The following is a 13703-nucleotide window of genomic DNA, read 5'->3' as shown; positions in this document are numbered from 1 at the left end:
ATCATTTGAGAAATAGTTTGACGTTCACTGTATGCCAGGCACTGTTCTGGGCTCTGTGGATGCAACCCTGAGCAGAACAAACTAATAAACAAAACCCTTGCCCTTAAGGGAGCTTACATTGGGGGTGAGGTTTGGGGAGGGGCATGGAAACAGCAATTAACCAAATAATTAGGGATTATGATAAAAGATAAGCACCATGGTGGAAAATAAAGCAGGGAAGTAGATTAGGGAGTGCCTAGGTTGGGACTGTTGGAACTTAAAATAGGGTGACAGAGAAGATCTTACTGAGGCCTTTAAGTAAACTCTTGCGAGATGGGAGGAAAATTACTCAAGTTATATCCTTCTGGACTCCACCTCTGCCAAATCAGTCCAGGGATGCGGCCCTGGCACATGTATTTTTAACAAACCCCACGGGTGAGTCAGGTGCTCAGCAAGGTCTGGAAGCCACTGCTCTAGGGCTTCTTTCTGCTCAGACTGAGCACTGTGCACCTTTTGCTTTCAGGAAATCAGGGGAGAAGTGCGAATTAAGGTTTGAAACCTGGCAGTAAGGTGGTGGTGGTGTAGCTATGAGCTCACACAAAATGGAAAAATCCAAAGATGAATTTCTTCTTCCTCATTTGGTGCCAAGGAAGAAGAAAACAAAGGATTCATGGGAGGCTATATTTCATCTGTCTTGGATTTTAGCAACGAATGCTTCTTCAGATTAAAATCTAACCAGGTATTCTCAGTGAGAATCAGATCTTAGGGGTAATCTCTAAGAGCAAATACATGGGAGGAGACTGAGGTCCAGAGAGGGCTCTGCCTGGTCACACAGGTAGTTGTCAGCAGAGCTAGGATGAGACCTCAACTCTTCTGATATCCAAGCAGTGCTGTTGCTGTCACAGACATGCTAACCCATGGCCCCACCCAGTAAACTTGTGGATGACCGGTTGAACTGAGTAATTTATTGGGTATTTAAGAAATGCTTGCAATCCAGTTTTAGGGGGGTGCTACTCCCACTTTCAAGTCCTTGCTTTTTAGCAGTGGTCATCTAGGCCTTACCCCCAGGATGATATTGGGGATATTGCTTATTTTTCAGGACCACGAGGCCATCTTCAGGGGGCCCTAGCTGACCAGTACCAGGGACCTGGCCAGTGGTGTTGACTTGGGGATCTTACATGGAGAGTCAGTGAAGACTCAACTCGCTTGCCCCAATTGGCTGGGAATTTGAGGGACATCTTCCTCTGCTGGCCTAGGAGTATGGCTGGCACCCAGTAATATGTGCAGGAGAAAAATACTCTTATAAGATCTAGTATCAAAAAGGCTTCAGACCCGGCTGCTCGGCACTCAGATGATTTCCCTCAAGCCACCTCTTTGCACCTTAGGGTCCTCAATTTTTGGATAGAGATATCACTGATGCTCACTTTGTGGGGGTTGTTGGAGGGATTACTTGACTTTTGAATGTTGTCACTACTTAGGTATTTAACGTCTTAGTTCAGCTTCTCTGTAAACTTCTTGAAGACAGAGATTATGTATATTGCATGTTCCATTAGAAACTATTTATTTGCACCTGACGGCACTCTCCCCTCCCAGGAGCCTGTTTTCTTATCTGTCCGATGGAGATAATAGACTTACCTTGTTTTTCACTTAAGGTTATTATACCCTTCCCATGAGCTGGTAACTGAAAGTCCTTTGTTCATTTTAAAGCGCATAGGAGGGATCAATTTAATCACTACCATTAGTAGTAGTGCTTTGTACTTAATAACATCTATTTAAACAGAGCTACACACGTAGACAGTTCTTAAAGACTAATATTTTTTTTTCACTGTCCCATAGGAGCGGCCTTAGAGGGATTCAATAGCTGGGGGTTTCTTCCAGAAGTCGGGCAAGGCAGTTTAGGAAAGTTTTGGTTTAAATTCAAAGGTGGCTCATAGAATCCAGGAATAATACCGCGGATCCTTTAAATATTGAGATGAAAGGGCGGAGCCGTCGTCAGGGACGCGACTGGGCCGCTTGGTTTCCAGGAAATGACATCAGAGGGCTGCGGAGATGGAGGACGTGCTGGATTTAGGCGAGGATCGGCGCCGCGGCTCGGCCACCTCCGTGAGGACCGACCTGGGGGCTTGGGGTTAGGATTTGGCGGGTGGAGAGGAGAGACCTAGCCGGCCCGGCTTCCCGGAGGCGCCTCGGCCTGGTCTGTCCCAAGTGGCCCGAGCGGGCGGGCGCGGAGCCGCGCGGGGGTGAGGCCGGGGAAGAGGCGGCCTCCGCCGCCCCGCCCCGCCCCGCCCCCGGGGCCGCGGTGGGCTCCGCCGCCACCCGCCTGAGGTTTGCTTTCTTTAAAATTCTTTGAAAGCAGAAAAAACCGATCCTGCCCCTGCCAGCCTCTGGGACCGGTGGGAAATTTCCCAGCCAGGCTCCGCTTTCTGGAGCTCCGAGTGCTAACTCCCCTAGAGCGGGCATATCTGAGAGTGACTGGAGAAGCCCTGGGCTGGGGTCGCACTTGCACCCATCTCAGGGCTTTCTCCTTGAGACTTCTCATGCCAGAAGTTCATGTAAAAACGTCAGTGTTTTATGCATGGAAGGCAGCCTGGCAGGCCTTCTTTTGCCCGGAGTTCCCACGGGGAGGTGGGCGTTACCTCAGTTTTATGATTTAGGGTTTATAATGTGGAGGAGTGGCTAGGTGCTGGGGGCCCGGAGGTCGAATGGAGTATGAAGGTGCTCACTGGGTTAAAAAAAAAGAAAAGAAAAGAAAAGTTAGCATTGTGTGTCAGCTATAGTCAAATCTAAAAAATGAAAATCCCTCCCCAACCTCGGTTTCCTTATCTCTAGAATGGAGATGTTGGTATCTACTTCAGAGGCTACAGTGAAGATGAAATGGAGTAATGTCTGGGAAGCACTGAACACAGTGCCTGTCATATGCTAAGTTACTAGAAGAAGTTAGCTGCTGTGGCTTCTGAGGCTGTGATTTACCCAGTTATGTCTATAGTCAGAACATCACCGATCTAGATTCAAGACCCAAGGTCAGTGTTGTTTTTTAACTCCATCACAGTCCCATCAAGCCTTTTTACCTTTAAAATTAGTCAAGATCACAGTTACTAGACGATTGGGGCACACAGCAGGTCTTTAGTTTCTGCTATGGAATCTCTAAGTGTTTTTGAAAGGCCCTGATAGCATTAGATGTCCTCCAAGGTAGCAGAGGGGAGCACCTCTCAGGGGACAAGAACAATTGTTCTACCCTGAAGCAGGTTCCTTGACTTACCAAAGAGAATATTAGGTCACTGGGTCTTTCTGATATGTGAACTTGTTTAGTCCCTGGGAATGTAAATGTAGTTATGCATTCATTCTTTCAACAAATATTTATTGAGCCCCCACTGTGTATCAGGCAGTGTTAGGTGCTGGAGATACAGCAGTGAAAAACAACAGCAACACCAGCAACACAGGGGCGCCTGGCTGGCTCAGTTGGTGAAGCATGGAACTCTTGATCTCAGGCCCCATGTTGGGTGTAGAGATTACTTTAAAAAATAAAATCTTAAAAAACAACAGCCACAGCAAGCAAAGTCCTTGTCCTCATTGGGCTTACAGTCCAGCGGGGGAAGATGGACAATAAACAGGCTGTATGTTGAAAAATATGTACATTTAAATATAGTAATTTTTCTACCAGTCATTCCTGTGGATTTATACAGAGTCTTCAAAAAGCTTAAAACCTTAAAATACTTAACAGTTATTAGAGAAACCACCCGGAAACCACATTTAGAGGCAAGATAATTGAATTTTTGTTTTAGCACGACCACTGCACATAGTACGCCATGTTCAGATACCAAATGGGAAAGGGCAGTGATAGGCAGAGGGGCGGAATTATCTGCCTTGGGAAGAAAATGAGCAGCTGATCAGAAATATTGTTTCCATCATCCCTGAAACCTATATTATTGATTAGAATTTGAAATATAAACAGCTCATAGAGGTTTTTATGCAACTCCCATGTAACCCCTCTCAATTTATTGGTGCAGGCAGTTGTTAGAACATCTGAAAACTGAAACTCCAGCATGGGATAGTGGAAAGAGCTGAGGATCTGTAGACAGAAGCTTTTGGTCTTTGATTTACGTCTGCCACTTACTGGCCTTCCTGGGCCTCACTTTCCACACTTGTGAAATGACATCAGTCCTAGTCCCTGTAACTGTGAGAATTCGGTGAAGCCACATCAAATGAGATCTGAAAGTGCTTATATTAATGCTGGTTTTAGAAAAGCCAACAAATGAAAATATAAATATTTCAACATCCGCTAGTCTGCCTGAATAAAGTTTTGTTTCTGTGCTGGGAAGCATTTAAGACACAGAGCCTCCACCCCAGGAAGGCTTTGGGAAACTCCTGCAGATGCTTTATTGGATGACTCAGAATTTAAAGTGTTCTGATTTCCGAAGCTGATGCCTCAAAATTCTTGTAAGAGATTTCCTTCGCTATCTGGAAGCACAAATCCAATTAGTATATATGTCAAAGCAAATGCTGTCTGTGTTTCTCTGGTGCTAGTTGCCATGGAATTTAGGAATTCTTTCCCCAAAAAGCCTTTTTGATAACAATTTCATGCCAAGCTGCAGCTCTGAAATGAGGTCTTTCTAGAATCCTGCATAGGAACATGAGAGCCTTTACCACCTTCTTCCCTGAACTTCGGCGTGAGGTCTCTGTTCATTCTAGAGGAGTCTCTGCGTGCATTTCTTCGGGTAGGAAAGATCTATGGCAGTTAAAGGAAAAACCTGTAGAGATGATTTTTCAGGAGTTTGTTATTTTCCCATCAAATAGAAATGGTGTCAGGTGCTTTGTTTTAAGGGGGGGGTGGAGCGTTTTTGAAAAATATATTCAAGTTACTCAAATCCCATCCTCCACAATGTCATCACAAATCCCGTCCTTGCTTACCTTCCCAGAATTCTCGTCCTCACAGTGGCTCAAAGATGTTTGGGTCAGCAGCGCTCCTCGTCTCTCCTTACAGGGGCCCAAGATGGGTCGCCGAGCTCAACAGGAGTCAGCTCAAGTCGAGAATCCTCTCAGTAGCAAGAACTCCTCTTCAATTCTGACTGGAGAGGTGGGTGTTAAAAAAAAAAATGCTTTCTAAGAGTTGTAATTACTTAATGAGCAAGGATTTGGTATTTCGTATTTTTTCTCTATAATTCCAGCCCTTCCTCCTATCTTGATTTGGGAATTCCCTTCTTGGCATTTGTCCTCTTAGCAAGAAATGAAAGAGGAACATTTTTTTCTTTGATGCCAGAGTAGTTTCTGTGCATTGCTTTATATTCTCAGTGAAGAACATTCTCGAGTTCGCTGAAGCAGGGGACCAGGAAGTTTCAAAATCCAGTGGAAATCCAGGTTTTTATTTCTGCCGAATCAGTGCCAGTGAGGCATGCTGGTGACGTAAGGTTGGATTACACAACTGGACGGCGTTTGCTCCCAATGGTGACCTGCGCTTGCTACAGTTTTCAGGCAGGAAGGGGATTAGTGCTCGCCTTACTTTCCTGGAAACTTTTCTGAGTGGCCTGGAATTGTGGGACTCGATCCAGCTGCTCCATGGAGGGTGGGTAATCCTGATGAACAACACTTTTAATGCCAGGGCTCTATTTTTGGCAGTTTACTCAGAGCCCCTTTGCATCTTCCTCTGTGCATTTGAATAAACTTTGCTCTTTTCAAGAATCAGTTGCAGGATAATCGCTCTGTCAGCTCTTCCTAACTTTCCCAGGCCAGCTTAGGGCTCCTTCTTCTCCGTGCCCGTAGTACCCATTATAGGACAGCTGTATGTTCTTGCATTGTATGCTAATTTTTTTTTAATGTATCTGTCTGCCCCACTAGACAGTGAGTTCGCACACAGCAGGAAAGCTGGCTTCTCAGTTATCTAGTTCATTGGCCATAGCAGGTTTAAAATCGATGAGGGGATCTACACTGAGAAGCCCGATGAGCTAGGCAGGTGCATGAGCAAAGCATGCTGGGAAAAGACCCAGGTACACTTACTTACATCATCACGTATGTAGGAGTAGTCTTCACTTTCATAGGAAGGAAGTTCTCCGGCATTTCTGTAAGCAGTCCACATGGCCCTTTCTATGTATCTTTTACTTTCGTACTTATTCTAGAAATGTGGGTACAGAGCATCATTACTCTGAGGTAACAGTCATGCCAGTACAGAGGAGCTGGTGGCTGGCCCTTGGCCTCATTGCCTGGAGACAGTAGGGACAGGGTGGGAGACGGGTTGTGGGAAGCAGAGGCCACATGCCCCCTGTAAAGAGGTAACCACTGCCTAGCTAAAGCTGACTGACTCTGTGGGGAATACGGGCCCAGTATTGCCAGATCCTCTGATTCTCTGAGAGATGCTGGCAGTCTAAAATTTTGTGAGAAAGCAACACATTTTTGTAGGTTAGCAACGAATTATTATAATAATTAAATCATGATATGGGCTGGATGAGGCCTGAGGGTGGTCAGTTTGTGACTTCGGCCACAGCACCTACATTATAGTGCTTATTGCACTGGATTCTAATTGTTTCCATGACTGGCCCCCTCATAAGATGTGAGCTTCTGGAAGGCCGTCTGTCACTCACAGTGCCCAGCACAGGCATGAGGTTGACAGTGCAGGGTCGGGGCGTGAGGTACACCATGGGCGATGAGGGCCGTCACAGGCTGAGGAAGAGTGTTGTCGGGTGGGGGATGGGTACATAGTGGTGCACTGGAGGCCCGGGTAAGGGGGATGGTGGTATAACGTAGGAAGATGGTGAAAGAACACGCATCGTAGCCAACCCTGGGTCTGAGGGAGCTTGAACTGCGGCAGTGTTTGTCAGCCAAGAGAAAACAGGCAAGCTGGGCTAATGGAGTCTCTTCTTGACCTCTGGCCACTTTAGACTGTGGGTCTAAGAAGATCTATCCCAATAGCAAATCATTTATTCATTTCTTCAGCAAATAGTTACTGAAGTTTGCCATGTGCTGGGTACCGTTGCAGAGGGTTGGCATATTTTGGTGAACAAAAGAGACAAACTCTCCTGCCACCATGGAACTTACACTCCTTATACTCCTGGAACTAAACTCCAGGAACTTATACTCCTGTGATCGCTGGCAGCCAGAAAGACTAATCACACGTCTACTTAATTGTGAAGGAGGTTCTAGCCACCTGTAGTGGTTAGGTGATGGGCCTGTGGTGGGCCAGGATATCCTGGAATGACCTGACGGCCTTGAGGCTCCATGTAACCCCCAGACCAAATCAGCTTCTAGGCTGGGGTCAGTAGGCATCATTCACCTACCCATCGCCTTCCCCTTGGCTCCCAGCTGAGAGTCAGGACTGTGAGCGGCTAACTTCAAAGGCACAGACTGTGATGAACTTTTCAGGGTTTCGGCCTTTCTGGAAGACTTACTTATTTCCCCAGGGACATTTACCTCTGGGCCTTAGCATTTTTCTGGGAGAACATGATGAAAAGTCATTCTGTTCTTCGCCCACCTGGTGCTCCTGACAGTGACATGCCGGTCAGAATTCCAGGATTCTTTTTCTCTCTGGGTTAACTGAGGTTTAAAGCAGTGTGGGCAGCCTCCCCCGGGGCCAGATGCTCCCTATGTTGTGTGGGATTTTTTGGCTGTTTCTTTCTAAAATTAGATCCCAAGACTTTTGTGTGTGCCCATTTACGTTCCAGTTCTGAGTGTATGACCTGATGTATTTATTTTTGTCCCTTCGCTGACTAGATTCTAGGATGAAGCTATCCCTGAAAACGTAAACATGGCACCTGGGGGCTGTCAGACATCCTGGAGCGACTGTAGAGTAGGAATGTTTGTTCTGAGGCGAGGTGGCGGAGTTGGGCGCTCCGGTGGAGGAAGCAGGGAGGCAGTCTGCTCGAGTAGAGAGAACACGGGACCTGGCAGCACAAAACCAGGGCTGGAGACCCGGCTCTGCTAATTGCTCGGATCTTGAACAAGTCCGCTAATCTCTCTAATCCTCCATTTCACTGTCTGTCAAGTAGTGGTAACAACGCCACCAGGTTGCTGTGGGGATTAAGAGAGAGGTGCATTTGACAGCACCACATACACGTGCGTTCCTTCAGTAAACTCGCGAGTAGGTGAGGATTGGACAGTGCTGTGCTGTTCTTATTAAAGGGCAGCCACGTAGGAGGACGTGAGAGCCTGGGTCTCCTGTCAAACAGACTTGGCAGTCTCTTCGAGAGCTCTGACTCATTTATCCGCAGGTAGACTAGTAGTGATTCAAAACAGTGTTTGGGCTTCCGGGGTGCAGGGGACATTCTTTGGAAGAGTGGATAAGAGCACAAGCCTTGGATCCTACAGGCCTGGGTTGAAAGCCTGGCTCTGCCACACATGAACCCTAGGACTCCGCAAGTTATTTAACCTCTTTCATCCCCCGTCTTATTATTATTTTTTTAAAAGATTTTATTTATTTGAGAGACAGAGCTTATGTGAGTGAGCGGGAGCAGGGCGGGGGCAGAGGGAGAGAGAGACTGTCAAGCAGACTCCCTGCTGAGCGTGGAGCCCAATTTGGTTGATCTTATGACCCTGAGATCACGACCTGAGCCCAAACCAAGAGTTCTGGTCAGCTGAACTGACTATGCCACCAGGTGCCCCAGGAGCAGTGCAGCCTCACTCACTCAGCCTCAGTTTCCTCATGGGGAAGGCAGGGATAATAATATCGCATACTCCATAGAGTGGCTAAAGAGAAAAAGTGAGATGATCGCTGTAAAGCCCTGCACGCAGCCTAGCGCACAGCGCCCGATATGTTGCCGATGGTTATTATTTCGGTAGAACTCGGATGTTCTTTTTGTTTTGCCTTAACGCTCTCTACTGACGTTGCGAACCAGAGGCCTTCAGCTTGAGTGTTGCCTATAGTGATGTCTTGTTTGATCTGTACAATTAAAACTTTGTCAGTTCGGTCGTTATTTATAAATTAGGAAACTTGACGTGACAATCCCAATTCTGGGCTTCTCTTTATTTTTATTTTATTTTTTTAAAGATTTTTTTTTTTAAATTTTATTTATTTGGCAGCTAGCCAGTGAGAGAGGGAACACAAGCAGGGGGAGTGGGAGAGGAAGAAGCAGGCTCCCAGTGGAGCAGGGAGCCCGATGTGGGGCTCGATCCCAGGACTCCGGGATCATGCCCTGAGCCAAAGGCAGACACTTAACGACTAAGCCACCCAGGCGCCCCATGGGCTTCTCTTTAAAATCAGAAGTTCTGGCACAGTGGGAATGCTGGGCTGGCACCCCCCTCCCCGGGTGGCAGTGGGCCGAGCTGGCTGGAGCTGATAATGGTGCTTGTCGACATGTGGCCTGCCTCGTGCAGTTTGCCACTCCTTCCTTTCATACCCCTGTCAGATTTACTCACATTTGATCTGCCTTCTCCTAAGTTTAGAACTCCTGGTCTTTGAGGATGGATTGATTTTTTTAGGTATCCTCGTGTATCTATTAGTATCGAATTTGGCCACGTGCATCAGAAACTTGATCCCAGGTTGTGAATCAAGCAGACATGATTTTTTAAAAAAGATTTATTTATTTATTTTGAAGAGAGTGAGCGAGCGAGCAGGGGGGAGGGACAGAGAAGGGAGAGAGGGGAGAGAGAGAATCCCAAGCAGACCGTGCTGAGTGTGGAGCCCGATGCCAGGCTTGATCCCAGGACTCTGAGATCATGACCTGAGCCGAAGGCAGATGCTTAACCGACTGAGCCCCCCAGGCCCCCCAGGCATGATTTTCCTGACAGCAAGAAGTCCAGGGGAGGGCAGAGCGGGCAGGGCACGTGCAGTCACGGGGCAATACTGTGCATTCCCCTGGCCCCTTCTAGCTTCCTCCTGTGCCATCTGGAGCTTGTGACTTGCTCCCATAGTTGGAAGATGGCTGGTTTCCCCCCAGGGATCAGGTCTGCATGCTAGGAAGGGAGAGGGGCAATAGTTGAAGAGTTCAAGGTTTGTTTTTTATGAGGAAAACAGTAGCCAGAGACCTCACCAAGGAGACTTCTAGTTCTATTGCATTGATCAGAACTGGCTCTTAAAACAGCCTTAAGTTTCGAGGGACTTCTCAGTGAGGCGTGTTGCCGCAGCCGTAACACTGGGGTTTTGGGCGATGGAGACGGCCGTTGAGCAGGCTGTTTGCAACCGACGCGTCATCATTTTTTTTAAGAAATAGAATTCATCAGAGGTTTTTTTTTTTTTCATAGATTTGTATATGACAGGAAAGAATTATTTTTAGTCATAACAACAACAGCACCAATCCACATTCCTCTCCACAGTTCTAATTTAAAGTTGTGTAGATATCAGTGAAAAATTATATGCCCTGAAATTCCAGGCTACCTGATTGAGTTGCCTTTGTCAACTCTTCTGAATCTTTTCCTTCTGCCCATTTTCTCTGTAGCCTCTTGGGGCTTTTCTGCCTCTACCTGTGGCTCAGTCCAGGTGGTTAAACGCTTCCTCCCTCTCTGAGAGGCGAGGGAATGTCTCTTTTATTTGCCTGGTCATTCTGTAAATCTCAAATAATTTGGAAGCACTCCAGCTGTCTGATTGTACTGAGTAACCTGAAAGACGAGCTCTTCATATAGTTTCACTTGCTCGGAGTTGATTTGCTTGTACGTGTTTCTTTACGGCTGTCGTAAAGAAATGAGGTCATACAGATGAAGTGCTTAGCACAGTCTGCCGCTCACAGGAATCTCTCAAATAATGGCAAGCATCAAGAAAGTTTATGGCTGCACTCTTGTGTTTTGGGGCTTGGGGGCCACCTGTCGCCAATCAGGCTTGGATTACGAGATGCTAGTTCGGCTGCCAGTTTAGGTTGGTATTGTGGTTCCTGAGATGGTTCCGTGACATGTGTCTGCATGTCTGCAGTATGTAACTTTCTCTGGTCGGGGCAGCTCTGAGAATTAAACTGGATTTCTCTGCTTGAGCGTTCACCTTCTGATGATTCAAATGATCCTGCTCTCACGCAGCTCCCCCAAGACCAGGACACTTTGTACCATAAAGTTATACTGCCATATAACGTCTAGGTCTGGCCTAGCTTTTGAATGAACACTTCTCACTTGGGTCTAGACAGGCTCGTTGGGGCTTAACTTTTAGTTTGTAGATTGGCCTTTTAATAATAATTTTGGCTTACATTGGAACGATTGCTCTGTCTCTGTTAACTGCACGTGGGGTCCCAGTTAAGCCTCATGGTGGCTCTTGAAGCGGGCGCTCCTCTTATCTCATGTTAGCTGTGAAGGCACTGAGACTTTGAGAGGTCGGATGACTGGTCCAGAGTCACTCGGCCCATCTCTGCCTCTAGTCTCTGTGATTCCTGCTGATAGGTAGATGTGCAGACCTCCCAGCAGAGAAGCTTTTGGGTTGCTCCCTTGCAATCCTTCTGGAGCAGGAGTAAGTTCTCACTTGATGACCCTTATCTGTCCACTTGTCTGGAGAAATGTTTGAGTCACAGCTGTTCCCTTTCTCTCCACCCCCCATCCCTTCCGTGTTCCTCCTAGGACGCAGAACTGAAAGTTAGCCAGATTCTCTCGCAGGAATCTGAGCAATGCTGTTGGGCTCATGTTCCCAAATTAGGCCAATTTCCTCATCCCTCAGCAGCTTCACTCAGCTGGAGCTCCCTCGGCGCTTTGCATGACGTCTCTCGCCCTCTGCCTGTTCCCTGACTGCTCTGCCAACCAGGCAGCTATTTTCAGCCCTATAGGGTTATCTGCTGACCCTTTTTGGTGACATTTTTCTTCTTTCTCACAAAAATAACTTTCCTGATTGGTCACATTTTTCAGCCTTTTTCGTAGGCGCTCTCCGATGGGCCGGGTTGAGTGATGCTCCTGATAACGTCGTCGAGGAGGGATGCGGGGAATTTGATGTAGGACTGTTCGTGAGGAATGCGTTTTCCACACTTCATATTTATGTCATGCTTCGCATGCTTCAGTTTTGAACTCTCTCTCTCAGGGTGGGCGATGCACATCGCTCGCCATCCCTGGGGCCGCCGCTGTGTGGGAGGGAATGTCTACTGAGGGTAGAGCTTTGCCCTTAGAAATAGCCTCTTTAGGTTCTCTCCCAGCCCCGGCTGGAGCTCTCTCCTCGTCCCAGCACGGCGCCCGCACGGGAACAACTTGTGACTCATTTCGCTCTCTGCAAGGGCTGGGAGAGTCCCTCTTGCTGCCTTCCTGCGGGTCCCAGGTTGAAAGGTGGTGCTTGAACAGCCCTTGAAGGTTCTCTTTGGCCCCCGTGGGAGGGCTGAGTGAGAAATCTGTGTGAAGAGTTTAGGCCAGGGCCCCACACTAGCTACACAACCTGAGGAGTAGACAGCGTTATTATTTTGTCTTGAATTCCCGCTCTGCCAGTTACTAGGTGTATATCCTGGGCGAGTTCTTTACCCGCCCAAAGCCCAGTTCCTCATCGCCACAGATCATGTGGAGATAACAGGAGTAGCTATCTATGAGCGTTGTTGGAAGATTAAATAAGAGAATGCAGAACGCTCTTCCGATAGTGCCTGGTATGTGCTAACTATTGCTGTCGTCTGGGTCACATGAGAATTAGAAAGTATTATCCAGTTAGCTATGATTGCTGTTCTGTTCAAGATATGGAGATATTCATATTTCTTCGAACTAACTGGCCCTTAGGACCAGAAACACTTGGATGAGGAGCCCTTTTGGGGAGAATTCTTGGTGCCACTTGAGAGCTATTTTGTTTCTCTCCTCTAGGCCTTTCTGCCTATGCAACAGACCAGTTATCTGCTAGTCTCTACCTATCTTCTTTTCAAAACCCAACCCTCTGTCGAGTGGTTGGCAGTCTTTCCAAAGAATAATCTGTAATTCCTGGCTTATATCATTCTGTCATTCTGGGGAAATATGGGTAGAAAATGAGGAGGGCAAGAGTGACCTTGGTGACTTCAGTGACCTTGGGGTAGAAGGTAATATCTATTCATTTATTCATTCATTCTCTTGTGAAACTGGGTTGAGAATTTTCTATGTGCCAGGCATCGTGCTTGGAGCTGGCAATGTAGTGATAAACCAGACCTACTCCCTGTCCTCTCAGAACTTTGATCTGGGGGCTGCGGAGAAGTAAGTGCGGGTAGGGGTGAACACAGAAAAATATGGGGAAACCTGCATTGAGCCCCTTTTCTCCTGGGGGGCATCCAAAGAAGTTGTCTAGGAAAAAATCATGCTTGAGCTGAGACTTTAAGGATGAGTAGATGTGAGCGCAGGGAAGGGGCAGAGGAGAATATTCTCCACGTGGACAGATGAGCGTGTGCCAAGTCATGGAGGTAAGGGAGAGAGCATGGCATGCTGGGTTTGTCAGTGGAGCAATTGACCCTACCAGCGATGGAGTGGTGGTTGGAAGTTACTTTTGCAAGCAATGAGATCGTTTACGAATATTCCAGAACCAGCCACCTTGTCTTTTTTGACAAATGAACCATATGAGGCCAGTGTTTCTTATATGATGCTGAAATAATTGGTGATATTATCATAATTAATGTATATATATAGACCTTTCTCTGTTTCTTTAGCCTTTCATTGATGACTCTTTCGTGCAGCCATTACACTCCACCATATGCGTTTGTGTTTGCTGGTCAAGAAAATCCTAAGGTGTGCTCAACTACAGTATCGCTGACTTGTGACTTTCCTGGCTTATCCTTTATAAGGAGGTACTTAGTAGACCAGTCGTTTACAGTGTTCACACTTCATGTATGTCCTGAAAATTCTTAGCTTCCTCTGAGTATTCCTCTGAGCATAGATGGTTCTCGTATAAATGATAGATTCTAGTA

At 47.0% G+C, this 13703-nt stretch overlaps 1 protein-coding gene across 5 annotated transcripts in view; it reads left to right on the top strand.

Moving 5' to 3' along the window:
• Positions 1-1983: 1983 nt before the first annotated feature.
• Positions 1984-13703, top strand: part of IFT43 (intraflagellar transport 43) — a 79404-nt gene continuing 67684 nt past the window's right edge. For 3 of the 5 annotated variants that reach the window (XM_057318573.1, XM_044391306.3, XM_026519451.4), the window contains exons 1-2: positions 1984-2082; positions 4961-5053. In XM_057318573.1, coding sequence (XP_057174556.1) covers positions 2029-2082; positions 4961-5053 — 147 coding nt within the window. In that variant the 5' untranslated portion in view covers positions 1984-2028. Of the gene's footprint in view, positions 2083-2808; positions 3000-4895; positions 5054-13703 lie in introns of all 5 variants that reach the window. The other 2 variants (XM_044391307.3, XM_057318572.1) reach the window with 2 other exon arrangements.

Source organism: Ursus arctos, unplaced genomic scaffold, assembly GCF_023065955.2.
Source record: "Ursus arctos isolate Adak ecotype North America unplaced genomic scaffold, UrsArc2.0 scaffold_25, whole genome shotgun sequence".
Taxonomy (NCBI): domain Eukaryota; kingdom Metazoa; phylum Chordata; class Mammalia; order Carnivora; family Ursidae; genus Ursus; species Ursus arctos.
The sequence above is the reverse complement of the archived record's forward strand: the minus strand, read 5'-3'. Positions and strand labels throughout refer to the sequence as shown.